At 39.7% G+C, this 14228-nt stretch overlaps 1 protein-coding gene across 9 annotated transcripts in view; it reads right to left on the bottom strand.

The window, feature by feature from the left end:
• Window positions 1-14228, bottom strand: part of TBXAS1 (thromboxane A synthase 1) — a 239321-nt gene that overhangs the window by 80712 nt on the left and 144381 nt on the right. For all 9 annotated transcript variants that reach the window (XM_061444970.1, XM_061444973.1, XM_061444964.1 and 6 more), the window contains 3 exons: window positions 11168-11256; window positions 8830-8978; window positions 7021-7151 (listed from right to left, as the gene is read on the bottom strand). In XM_061444970.1, coding sequence (XP_061300954.1) covers window positions 7021-7151; window positions 8830-8978; window positions 11168-11256 — 369 coding nt within the window. The remainder of the gene's footprint in view (window positions 1-7020; window positions 7152-8829; window positions 8979-11167; window positions 11257-14228) is intronic.

Raw genomic sequence — 14228 nt, 5'->3', positions numbered from 1 at the left:
GTCACTAAAACCCTTGACATTACCAACAACTGAGCATGTGGGTTTATTTATTTTTGCTCTGATGAAAAGCCTTTTTTCAACACTAAAAATCCCACCCTTCTCAATTAAAAGATGTTTCTCATATGCTGTAGATCAGCAAAGCCAAATGTCCATCTTCACTTCCTTCACTGGCTGGTGAAAACAGGAGGAAAATGCATGCAAACCTTATTGACAGAAGCATAAGCCCTTCCTCCCTATAACTCTGAAGGCATTCTGTTGGCTTAATGACTTCCTGTGGATTAATGCTGCCAAAGTGAGTTCCCCAGAAAGGGGCAGAGTACCATATTTTGGAAACCCCTCTGAAGGAGCTCCACCACACACCTCTCAGTGAGCTTAGCTTTTCCTGCAAAGATATGTTTTTCCCAGTACTGTCTGCAAGATCATTCTTGGCAACTCTGGGCACAAAAAACACCAGCCTCATCAGTATGAACAGCCTCATCAGTATGAACACTCTGGTGCTTTGATTTCACTTCTGTCCTTTGGTACAAGTCTGTATTCTTGCAAACTGAGTCACGTGCTCCAAGAAGTCAATGAGATAGCTCACATGTGTGATGGCATTTTGAACCCCACACTCTAGCTGAAGTGCAGCATTGTGAAACATGAGACAGGGACACTGCTTCTGTCGTCCCATAAAGAAGAAATGAAGATACTCAGTAGCAATGAAAAAGACTAAAAGGGAGTGGGAAGAGATGGAGGTATTGAAGAGAGTCCCAGGTGCCATAATTATATTGTTACGGTTGCTGTAGGGTCTGCTGGAGTGGGGCAGATAATAAATACATGATACCATCTGCCCGTTCCTTGCCTAGGATCTATAAAGTCCTCTGCTCCATAAGCAAGGGGGCAATAGAGTTGGTGTGATAAGAGCAAAATCCAAGCATTAGACCTGTTTGCTGGCAGCCGGTAATCAAGTAGACATTTGCTATCTTCTTGTGACTGCAGTGCTCATAAAGCACTGGGCTCACAGGTGTGCTGGGCTGCAGAACTGGGACAGATGCAGCAGTAATGCAAAACTGCCTGCTTCCCCATCAACACGCCTCGGGAAGGTGAGAAAGTCGCCACTCTCGTTACTTATTCTGTTCTTGATCTCTTTTGAGCAGAGGGACTGCAGAACTGCATTTCAGGATGAAAGCACCTCAGCTAGACACTTCAGCCCAGGCCTGAAACCAAAAGATCTCATTCTGTAAGGCTGCAATTCATTGCTGGAAAGATAACAGCAGACTGATCAAGAAATTTAAATGGTGACCTAAAGCAATAGGGATTTCAAGCTCATCTCCATTTGAGGTTTTGAAGACTTGCTATGTTTAAACGCCCACTTAAGAAATCCTAAGGAAGTTATAAAATTCATTACATCTTTAAGAAAAATATTTTAAAAAGAAGGACTTTTGTTCAAATGTGGGAAGGATGGAACACAATTTTAAAAGCAAGCAGTAATGGCTTGATTTTAAAAAGAAGGTGAATAACTAAAATGCCTTTTAACATAATGCCACTTTTTTCCCATCTTAGAATAACTGTATGCTGCCCAAGATTTTTAATATATTATTTTTGCTTAAAGCAGCAGAGATACAGGTTTGAGATTTGAGTTCAAACCCTGTATTTAGCAAAATCCCACAAAATCCCTCTCTATTTTTAAGACACACATGTACATTTTTGGAAAGCCCACTTCACATTTCCCTCTGAAAAAGGCACTGGATAATGACATGATCAAACCGTGAGAACAGCCCAGTGAAACAGAATGGAAGCATTCTTTCTACAGACTTAGGAAAACAACAGAACCGGTCTGATCCTTTGCTTTGCTATTGCTTTATTAATCAATAAAAATGGATTATTTCAACATTGCCATAGCGTGTGTATCCTTAAAAGGACACCACCTTTCAAATATAAACAAGTTTTTCTTGGTTTTCTACAAGGCAAGAAAACTGCACACTATTAGGTGTCTAATCCTCCCATCTGCTGTTTCCTTAGAAAAATATTTACTTTTTAACATCTGTACTGCATTTCCACAGTTCAAACACACACACAGGTCCTGGAATGTACATAGTATTTAGCAAATTTTTAACTAAGTTTTCTTAGTAATTGTACAGTTTTCCCTTGACAAGGAGAAAATCAGACTTTTTCAGAAGGATTACCTCTGCTCAACTCATTTCAAGCAGCTCTTGAATAAAATAGTTCATTAGTTCATAAAAAGGCAAAACTCTAGGGAACTGCTGGGGAAGGAAGAGAAAAGAACAGAGTGCCACAGTAATTAGGTTTTCAGATTGTCCGTTATCCTCTAGAATGCAGGTACACATACATATGTCCCTCTTCCCCTTAGGTAAAGCATTTAGGGGAGCTCACTACACATTTTTCCCTGGAAATCGGTGTTCAAGAGATTAAAGTTGCAACCAGGCCACCATTTCCCAGAAAGATATTAAAAGATACCACCTTCTCATAGCACATTTCTACTGGTAGCCCGTAGCGAAAGGGCAGCTCTCTTGCCTTTGCAAGCATTTAAACACCTTAGTTTCGGACTTCCTCAAAATTCAGTTTCCTGACCTTTTTTAGTCTCTGATGGCTGATGCTGAAAAACCAAAGGATCTCCGCTCACCAGGAATCACTTGTGCCTGCCCAGGGGTATGAGCAGCCTGGGGACAGTAGAGCAGACTGCCCTTCCTAGGACTGTGGAAAAAAATGGCCAGGAGCAAGGATGGGAAGTGGGGAAAACTGGAGGGGGTTGCAATTCTTCACTAGCAATTGCTGACCAGAGGAAAACCTCTTTTGATCTAGATCTACTGCAGTAGAGTTCAGGGCATCACAGGGACATACCAATTCACAGGAGGCCAGTTCATCACCAGGACTGACATCACTACACAGTTTCTTTGTGGCTTTACACCATGTAGCTCACAGGGAGCATGGTTCACAGCAGCACAGCCTTCACACTCTACTCCAGTTGTTCTTTCTGTCTGCTCCACAAGTAAACCAAAAGCATTCAGGTAGTCTGTAGGTCTCCCCGCAGGTTAACTAAACTGCCAACTGAGATGCCAATGAATAAAGTTCTGGTGATACTTCTCTGTGATTTGTCACCCTCTCATTTTAAACGGGCTTGAGACTGCCAAGAAACAGCTGATCATCATCAGAAACATCAGATCATTACTTGCCTGGCATGGACTAGTGACCTTGAATTATGCATACACACCAGACAGAATGGCTGGAAAAGTCAGGGAATGCCAAAAGAATGTGGTTTAGCTTCTATGAAATCTCAAATCCTCCTTGTTAAAGGTTGCATATTTTGAAAACTAGGTTTTTCCACCTATTGTAATTTTCCAAAAATAATGTTTTGCACTGTCCTTAAATTGCTATATTCCAACTGTTGTTATTACTATGTATTACAAATTAAATTCTGGCTTTTCATCTGCTGAGGGGGCTTTCAACCCACAGTTTTAGAAAGGAGTCTCAATTTTGAACACCAAGAATGACTCTTCATCTAGATACCATCATTTAAAATAGACTGGTAGGTTAAGAACTGAGCTATAACATGACAGAAAAACAACTCTTACATGCATAATGATTTGCATATCAGATTATTAAATGAAAATCTATCAAACTATCATTTATTGAAGTAAACAAACAGTCTATCTGCCCTGTTTCTGGAAACATTTTGCCTCAGGGAAAAATTTAAACCTGGGCAGATAATCAGGATAAGGTATTTGAACGCTGAAATCCTGCTGGAGTCTTCAAAGTAGGTGTTAAGTGATGCATTAAATTTGTGCTGCTTCTTCTGAGGAGGGTGAATTTGCTCTTTTGTAAACAGTAGGAAAAGCATTTTACAATAATTGGAATCCATGAATAAATATAATATATTAAAATTTCTAAAGTACAACCACTAAATGTTTTTGTACATAAGCCAAATGAGTGGAATAACCAGGACTGAAATTATTTGACTGACCACAGAAAGATAGTATATAATTAAAATGACATCTGCAGCACTAACCGATGGGATAAGAGAAAGTGACACCACAGCTCTCATACAAGCTGCAAGCATATTATTAGATCTAAACCTGGCTGTAAAATTACTATCTGCCCATGGGATTATCTTCAGGCATTCAGAAGCATTGTTTCACTTACTGATAGAACAGGGATGATAACAGGCTGACTTTGCTTGTCACATTGTTTTTTGGCCTTTCTTTATTCTTTGTTCATGTTAGCTGCAGATGAGAGGAAGACAAGCTTCAGCTAATTCACTTTTCCTGGAGCTTTCCATTGTTCTACAGCTTGCTCCAAAGGCGCTTTTTTTTTTTTTTTCTCCCCAAAAGCATTTTTAATGGTGATAAAATCAATGAGGAGTAAGCAATGCACACAATGTAACATCTAGGAATGTGGCAAACTCATGAGTACCCACTGGCCTAATGCAGCACAGGGAGACCAAAAGACATTACTCATAGCTCCAGTTACTAGCACAAACGATCAGTAGCTACCAGTTATATCTTGGCCTCATTAAAATTCCATGCCAAAACTCTGACTGACTTCAGTGAGTACATTTCATCATTTGAGACCTAGGACACAGCCCATAAATGCGAGGCTATCTGGGACACCTAATCTCTACAAATTACATTTCTGCATTAAATTGGACACAGCTGCATTTTGATCTGTTTCACACACCATTTTTATGTTCCTGGCAAATTATTAAGTTGCCTATACTTGTAACACAACTTGTGTGCCACCAACCAATCTCAAATAGTCAAAATTCTAAGCGCATGGTACATGACAGGCAATGAAAAGGGGGGGAGAAAAGGAAGTTCCAAACTTTCCAGTTGATTTTGAAAGCCATGTTAATGATCCTGAACTGCAAAGCGGACATAATGCTCTCTCAGAAATCTGGTCCTAAGTGTCTAACTCCCAATGCTTGAAATAGCTCCCGTATGCCAATTTTGCAAACTGGACAGAAGTCCAGGAGCAAGCAGGACCACAGCCAGTCATGGACTTGAGCACCCCCTGTTAAGCAAACATGGACCTTGTACTTTCCTCCACATTGCCCCGATAGTGGGTAGCTACGGCCATGTGTTATCTCTTACAGCACCTCCCTACTTCCCTTCCAATATAACCTTACACCTCTGTGCCGTCAACCACTGAAACCTGCAAGCAGGCTGCATATGCAGAGAATGCTGCCTCCTATACTACAATCATGCTTTTCTTTGTGTTTTCTCCTACCCATACCCACCTGCTGCCCTTCAACTCAGTCTGCAGCTTGAAGGAATGACCACCTATAGTATAGTCAAGGATTTAGCTCATGCTAAATTAGCCGCAGGGCTATTGCCACAGAAATTGCATATATTATATTTCATTAATAGTAGTTAATATATTAACTACTTTAAATCCACACTAGATTGTTCCATTATTCCTTTTATCCTTTTATAACTGATACACAGAATAGACTTTTCATGGAAACCCTTTGGCATGAATCTTTGATTCAAAACTCTTCATATATAGAGCCACACCAGTATGTCATTGTAAGTTCACACTGGATCTGTGCACTAGAAATGACGTGTCTACAAGTAGTTTAGCTACACCACCCGTGTTAGAAAATATTCAACCACCACTCAGCCTGGGCGAGGAACCATGTTTATGAATCATGAATCGTTTGTGGCTGGTCAGTGATGCTTACAATCTTTTGGATCTAAAGAAGGATGGAGACAAAGACCTAAAGGCTGATTGGGCAAAGACCCATAAAGGTGGGCTGGAAGAAAGATAAGAAGCATGTGGTAATAAAGTGCAACAAATAAAGAAGTGAGACTTCACTGCAGAAAAAGTCAAAGAAAAGAGCAGCAAAATCTTTGAAAATGAATTTGATTTTTAGATATGTCCTGGATGTAATACAGGGTAAATTAAAATACATTTTTTTCCTGAAAGGTGAGAGCTGTGAGGTTAAGCTGTGAGAAAAAGTTGGGAGGATTTGTTCTCACCTGTGCTCTTGTGCTATCAGAATTGCTTTTCACCTCAAAGTGGTAAAAAACATCTCATTTTTCAATATTAACAGCTTCTTAATGTGTATGTTGTGGCATGTTTCATGTCAATTGATATGCAAAGCTTGTCTTAGTTACCTTTAAAATGGAATTCTCATCGATATTCTTTGTTTCTCACTACACATCCATAATTAAGTGGTTAACTTATTTTTAGGGATAAAATATGCAGTCTGCAGTTAAAAAATGGTCTAAAAGGACAAGCAGACCTGATGAACTTTTGTATCACAGAACTGAAGCGCATGCCCGTGCTCCAAATGCTTCGTGTATCAAAAAAAGACTTTCATAATAACGCATATGCCTTCAGGTACTTCACAAAACAGTAACTAAAGCAAAGACTAACAAAATGGAAGTACTTACATCCAGACAAAAGAGAAATACATGGATAACAAATGATTTGCTAATAATGAACACCCATTAGTTTGCACACGTTAGCTAAAATTTACTACCTTTCTCTTTAGCCATCTCAATATCAAATGTCTGCTCCTAATCATACCTTCAGGTTCTTTCCAGTTTCAAAAGCAGAAGGAACTGTCACAGGACAATATGAAACCTGCCTCAGCTCCTAGGTAATGACTGGGTTGATAAGCTCAGTGGGGGCTCCCTTTTCTCTGGTCCTTAAGGAAGACAAAACCTGAGACAAAACACCTGACTTCAGGATGAGAAAAAATTCTACAGGATAAATCCTCCCTTCTGGGTCTAGAAACTGGGTTGAAAAGTCAACCCAAACAATACTAAGAGAAGCAGTCTTTCTTGCAATGAGTTAACAACTCTGCATCAACACCAAGCCTGGTTGATGGTACACAAAGCTAAAAATGAATAAATGAATGAAATTTTCACTAAAATGAATAAACGAATAAAATTTTCACTAAACTGCTTTGAATGTTCAAACAGTCAGAGTCTACTTTTTCAATGGAGGCTTATGCTGCTCCCAGTTCTTCCTCAATACATTTGCTTATCCCCATATTTATCACAGAAATAGCCTTACCTCAGCTGCATCTTGCTGGTTTCTGAAGACAATTGCATTTTTTATGGTTTGAATAAAAAATCCATTCAGTTCCTTTTGTTTCCTGTTTGGCAAAATCCGGAGCAATGGGATCATTATAAATGGGAAAGAAACTGTAAGAGATTTTAAAGAACAAAACAATGAATCACACTGTAAAGGCATATAATACCCCCCTCCTTTCATTAACATTATAAAATTCTTCAAGTGGGATGTGTTACTTTTGTGAAACCAGTTTTTTTCCTCTCTGGCCCTCTCCTTCTTTCTCTTTTTTTCTGCCCCCCTAGGCTGGTAAAGGATTTCCTTTTAGAAATTCCATGTTGGCCAGAACTACCTGCCAGACAGATGCCTTCCAAGCTTGCTTCCACAATGCTTCAGAATTTCAGTTCAGCTTCTTGATGCCACTGAGCCACCACAACAAAGGGGAAAAATATTTTCCCTGCTACTCAAACAACTACATAAAAAAGGTGAAGGATCTTGAACTAGCCTATCAGCTTATGGCACTGATCCATGAAATAGTGTAGTGGTCATTCTCATTTACAGTTCACCAATATTAGGATATTGGTTTACCATTTTATTTTGCTTCTCTAAACAGACCAAAGACTCTGGAAGCAGGATGTTATCACAAGAATGGTTTCCAGTCCATGGCCTTTATAGTCAGGAGCTAGAAACCCGAGTGAAGCCTTGCATCTTAGTAAACTCATTGTTAACTTATGAATAGGTTAAGACTAACAAAACCAGAAAACCCCTGTGCTGCCAGCAGAATGTACGAGTAGAAAGAGATCAGCCAAGGAATCCAATCCCAGAGAAACTTGCTTTAATAAAGGGCACGATCTTAGACACACAGAGGTATATTTTTGTCCCTTCAGAAATCAGTTATAAAGTACACTTTTCAATCAGGTTAAACATTAACCCCAGGACATTTTGGATACACAACTCCAGAAGGAAACAGTTCATGTACTGCTAGTACAGGTGCAATCTGTAATGCCAGCAGGATCAGATGGGCACAGGAAACTTTGCCACTGTGCCACCTGACACTACTGTGTGCAGGTCTAGATAGCAAGATGGTAAAACCTCAACAACCTTGATTATGTTGCAACTTTCTCAGCTATGATTCTTACTGCCCTTGCATTAACAAGGCCACCATCACCATGAAGCCTGAGTTTTCATGCCCTAGAACTAAATGGCTTTATACCCTAATTCTTGCATTCCCTTACCTATTCACCTGAAAATAAATACATTCTCTTAATGACAGCTTGTGCTGGCACTTATCATCTTTATCCTTTATAGCCATCAACCAGGCTGCTGCTGCTATTTATATGAGAATTTGGAGGACTTACACTATCTGCTTATGTTCCTTCATCTCTTTTCTTTAGTTGGATTATTAGCCCACTGTTTTTTATGGGTGGGATTTCAATCTCTACGAAATGAACTGGGAGCACAAAAACTTTACTCCAACGCTCCAAAGGGCAGTTACTCTCTTTTAATGCAGAAGTGTATTAAAAGAGATGCTGTAGAAACTACAGGTCCCAGAAATCTTCCATTCATATCAACTGGAAGCATTGTCTTCCCAGACTCTCAGTTTCTGAAGAAAGTTGCATTAATGGCGAAAAGAGTAATAGACCATATGGTGGAAATCTCGACGGTATACTTGGCCTGTAGGTTGCATTCTGAACACCTTTGAAATAAAGTCTGCTATATATCTTCCTGCTCCTGTTCCAGCATGTGTTGCAGTTTTAGAATGACTTTTAGAAAATTACCCTAAAGAAGCAGACAAAGGTAGACTATACTCACGGGTTAGAATAAGGAGAGGCTTAAACAAAGACGTTTCAAAGAATGTTCTGCAATTCTTAACAAAGGGGTCATCAGGATTCTTCTGAGAATCCACCTCAGTACCAAAAGCTACGCTACCAACAACATCCAAGGTAAAGCAGTTGTAACACCTGCATGGAGTTGAAGAATGGTAAGTCGTTAGCTACAAATTACATATCCATTAATATCTTGCTTTTACAAACATCACATAACATTAATTTTTGCTTCTGATTTTTCTTTTTGCATTTAGATTTGAGCTTTGCCAACAAGACATGTTTCCATCATTCTTACAAATTCTGGTGCTTAATAATGATCACCTTCTCTCTTTCTACAAAGTGCACATACCTTCATATAGCAAAATAATTCCGCTAAAATTATTAAAAATAAATGGTTTCATTTGTTATTACCTCAAAATCAAAGCAACAGTCATTATCAGAAATTAATAAGCATTTTCCTAGTATGCATCCTCACAAGAGATAATTTCTTTCTCATTTTAAATGGCAGCAACTACACCTGTGACCAGTCCAAGTCTAAACTCTCAGTGACAAGAGGTGCTTTAAGTAAAATTTCCTACTAAGAATTTCCTTCATCTTCTTGCTAGCTTGTTTGTAATGTAAAATCATGGTGAAAAACAAGAGGAACTGATACCATGCGAAATCTGTGTCTCTACAGAGGAGCAGCAAATGCTTTGAGAAGTACAAATTATCTGTGGACCATTATCTAGGAACTTCAGAACTTACTGAATCTCTCCCTGGATATCTGACCATCTATCCAGTTGTCTCACCATCTTTATTTCTACTGGACGTTATCAGCTACATTTAGTTTTGAGATAAATGGACCAGAAACGTAAAATATCCTTGAAATTTAATTCTTCTGATCTGTGGTCTTCAATAACAGTTCTCCTGTGTTCCCATACAAAAGGCTAATGTCAAATTATCTGGTACTGAAAAAGCTTAAAACCTAAATTTTGTGAAACACAAAATTGTTAGCTGTCTAAAGACAGCTAATGTAAAAGTTGACCGAGGGTTTCAGATAGGGTATTTACCTACAAAAAATGGTTCCCCAGGCAATTCTGGGAAACTGCATTACAATGAGAATCACATTTATATATGTCAAACCTGTTGATAGTATGATAAAACAATTGGAAGATCATATTCTGAGATGGTCAACATCATTCATTTATACTTTCAAAAGGTCTTTTCCAAAGTGCCTCTTGAGAGGTGAAACCCTATCATGGACCAATAGCTGAAAGACCAGGCAAAGACAAAAGACAAATGGAAAAAAGGGACAAGCCTGGAAAGACTCAAAAGGTCAGTTTTCATCAGAGCACCAGGCTAAGTGAATGTCTCACGGTTTCATAGGATCTCTACAGATGTTTAATAAAGAGACCTCTTTGATACATACACTTGTGTACATACGTACACAGGTACTTGAAAAGAATTGGGTGAACTGTGGCTAAATATGCATTTCTTTAGGTAAAAAAATAATTTGTACTGTTCCAGTTTGACAGAAATCAGAAAGAACTTTAAAGGGCGCTGACCAAAACCAGCAAATGAAGCATATGTAAAATAGCACCTGTTAGAAAGAACACATCCTGAACTACTCATATACCATACAGGGTCCAAGAAGAAATGCATCTTCTCAGAGAAGGAACTAGACAGTGTTGTGAACGGTTCAGTGAAGACCTCTGATGAAAGAGTAACAAAAAAAGATAGTAGGATATTAAATGCATAACAAATGGGAAAAAGCACAGTATGGAAAATATTAAAGTGCCATTTCATAAATCAATGGTGCATTCTCATCTGGAGTACGGATCCCGTTGTTCACAAAAGGCTAGAGTGCCATTAGAGGAGGTCAGGAAGAATGTGGTAAGAATGATTAAGTGCCCAAAACCCCTCACATAAAAAAAAAGCAAGAGGGTGATGGACTGGAGGCATTTGATACTAGATCAATTCCTATATTTGTACATTATTGGCAGACTGTAGAAAGCAGGCTGGACAGAGACTGATGCAGCTTTCCTTTCTGCTTCCAGCTGTTCAAACTTCATTAAACAACAGCTAGAAATACATTAGATGCTTTTCCAAAATTACTTTTCAAGTATGCAATGGCTGCCCCCAGGAAGACAAGGCATCTATCAGGCACATCCCCTATTAAAACTATGATCTCCACTCATAAAAGCTAGGAAAGCGGGGGGGGGGGGACAGACACACATCTTTTGTACTGTAAAGCGCATATTTAGAATAACTGCAACTATTGACTCCCCCCCCCTTTTTTTAATTTTTTTTAAATCTGCTACTAATTTCTGGCATGTTGAGCATACCTCTGGATATCAAAAGCTTTGCCAGAATCTGCATAGGCTTTCAAGTTACACAGCAGGACGTCACAGGCCTGGTTTATTAGTGGTGTCATCTAGAAAGGAACACATTTGATTGTGAAAAACATTTAAATGGTAAAAAAAAAATAAATCAATTATTCTAAATTAGTTTTATTGAGTAGATGGGATGGAGACCTCAGGTCTCAGGATACAGAGGATGGATCCTCTACAGGTCTGCTTAGACACTTTTGCACAGGTAAGATGAAGCTTTGGGACTGACTGCTAAAAATAAACCTACACATTACAGGGATGCCCTTCTCCAGCTCTGGGCTTAAGCCGGAGAAGCCCTATCACTTACCTGGCCTTTGGTTCTTGCCCACCTCTGGCTATAAACATAAAGAGCTATCAAGCAGAATCATACCCCTCTCTCCCCTCTCTTTTTAATCATTTCCTTTGCCACCTGATGATTTATCACAATCCATATTTACAGTATATTACATTTAGGTCAGATATGCTCCAGGACAGAAGGAATAACATTTTCCATAGTCCCAAAGTCCTGTAAAGATATTAGCATCAGAGGCCTAGCATTTTCTTCCTCCTGTCCCATGCCCCCCATCCCCATCCCCTGTGTCCCCCCCCCCCCTTTGAAAAATTGAACTATACATTAGAAAAACACCATGTATACCACTACAAGTTGCTGAGGGCAAACTGCTATTTTGCTATCTGAGGAAAGGGTTTTCTGGAGTTGTGATGACATTAAACGGACATTAACATTCATTTATTCAGCTAATGGTTCTTTCCAGCCACTGACACATGATGGTCAGTTACACTTAACCACAGCTCGGGTGTAGCTAACAGGGCAGCATTCTCCTCTTTAGTGCTTCATGGAAACCATGGCGTAGGCTGTCATGACTATCAAGACGTCATTAAGGTCTGTCTCTCTCTTTTTCTTGAACTTTTTATATCTGAAAGCATCAGGCACTTGCCTTGAATACACCTACTAAGGGGCAGAGGGAGGGTGTAACAGCAATCCAGCCCTGACCCTGACAGTGTCATCTGCTATGGTTCTTTCTCCACACTGCCAAGAGATCCTTACTGCCTACAATTTATTACTACTCAACCGCAATGACTAGCACCAGCAGACGCAGGCACAGAAACCTACCTTTCTTTCCTGAACAACCTCCTTCAGCATATGGGTGTCAACAAACATGAGAACATACTTGTGCTACTCCTCTGACATTCTTGTTACCAAAAAAGACTTACTGCAGCCTCTCAGTACACTCTCAGAGCTATGCAGCCTGCCCAGCCAAGTCCATTTTGCTTGGCACTTGTACCTCTGTGAAACTGGCATAACACTTTGTGCACAGGCACACAGCCATCCTAACACATGGACAAGACTATACGCAGTCAAAAGGCCGATGCGGGAGCATCTAGCATGTTTTCCGAAGGCAGAAGTCTGAGTCAAGAATGTGTCTAGCTGCTCTCAATGTCCCATCCCTACATGGGATGGAGCAGGTTGTTGCTATATCAGTTCAAAGCCGGATTGATTTGGGCTTTGTCTCACAAGACAATTCTGAAAGTAGATTAATATTCAGTAAAAGTAGCTATTATGCATTTAGGAGGTGCACACCGCATTAAGTGGCAGTTTTCTTCCCCATTTGGCTTGCTAAAGAAGATCCCCTGCAGTGAGCTTCTCCTCAAATTGTTCAACAAAATTAACACATTTCTGTTCAACAGATTGAGGCAAGGTGAAATGTTTTATAATCTCTGGGTCCAGCCCCTCCAATGAACTGAACCAGTCAAGGAGAACAAAATGAAAATCCATATTTTAACAGGTATGATGCTTCCTAAACAGATGGCGATCATTTCAGATTTTCCTTTTACTGCCTTATTTTCTTTTTTATTCTTCATAACATCACCAGACCTGCTACCACCCAGCTGGTTGCTATTGCTTTCCAACAGCTGGCAAAGATGGCAGGGGCACATATGCCTGGCCAGGGCATCTCACAGCACCTCTGCACTTTACACATTCCACCAGTCTTTCAAATACTGTTGCAACACATTTCTAGTAATAAGATATTTTAATTAGTAAATCTAACCAGGAAAATGGGTAAGGGGGCACATGGATTTGATTTATTGTTAGCATGATAGGACACAGTCATATCAATGAGACAATTATTTGCATGTGAATGCTACAGGGGATATCCACTCAGGAATCCAGGATTTGGGTTTGGGTTTTTATTCCCCTGAGGGACATAAATTAGTCCAAGACTGCTAACTACAAAGACCACTGAAACATTCTCAAGTCCCTTAACACTTTAAACTCTTTGTTCAATTGTCAAGAAATATGAAGTAGTGTTAGGGGTGATGAACTATACCAAACTTTGAAAACCGGCACAGACACAGGCATGCTGATCTGCACTGCCTTGGGTATCACTAACTTCCTATGTATTCTTATTTGCCAGTCAGAACATAAAAGCTGCATAACCTGCCTGAAATTCAGTTTGTGGTGGGTAAACAAACCCCAGCTGCTCTGTGCTCAGATTGGCTGAGAGTAACAGGATGAAGAAAAATTTAAACAATATGGTCCCTGTAAATATTTGATCTGCCAGTTATCTAATAGCAAGAGTAGCCCAGAGTCCAAATTTCTTTCTTTCTGCCAAAGAAGAGCATTTGGGGTTAGGGTTTTCATGATGCCAGGGGCTTTGCTGTATAAATCCTGCCAATATGCTATTTGGCACATAACAACAATTAGTTTCCGATTCTGCATAAGCACAGGGCATGGGGATGTTTGCACTGTTCAAAGGCATCAGAGTCACGTTCCTCTAGTTAGATGTGGTCCTCAGTATTCGCTGTTGTTATTCCCTTTATTATTAGCACCCAAACTAGGCAGCAGAAGTCTAGGTTGTATTATCTGTAGACAGACACACCGGAGATTTTACTCTTCATGTGCAGTACACAAAAGTTGTGTTGGGTCTCTTATCCCACAGATAGGATGAAATATGAAGGAATAAAAAAAAAAACAACGATGCATCCCTAACACAAGAATTGCTTCAAGTCCCTGACC

The sequence above is a fragment of the Pezoporus flaviventris genome, unplaced genomic scaffold, assembly GCF_033815535.1.
Source record: "Pezoporus flaviventris isolate CSIRO_AGI_PZ_B2104156 unplaced genomic scaffold, CSIRO_AGI_Pfla_v1 ptg000002l, whole genome shotgun sequence".
NCBI classification, from domain to species: domain Eukaryota; kingdom Metazoa; phylum Chordata; class Aves; order Psittaciformes; family Psittacidae; genus Pezoporus; species Pezoporus flaviventris.
The sequence above is the reverse complement of the archived record's forward strand: the minus strand, read 5'-3'. Positions and strand labels throughout refer to the sequence as shown.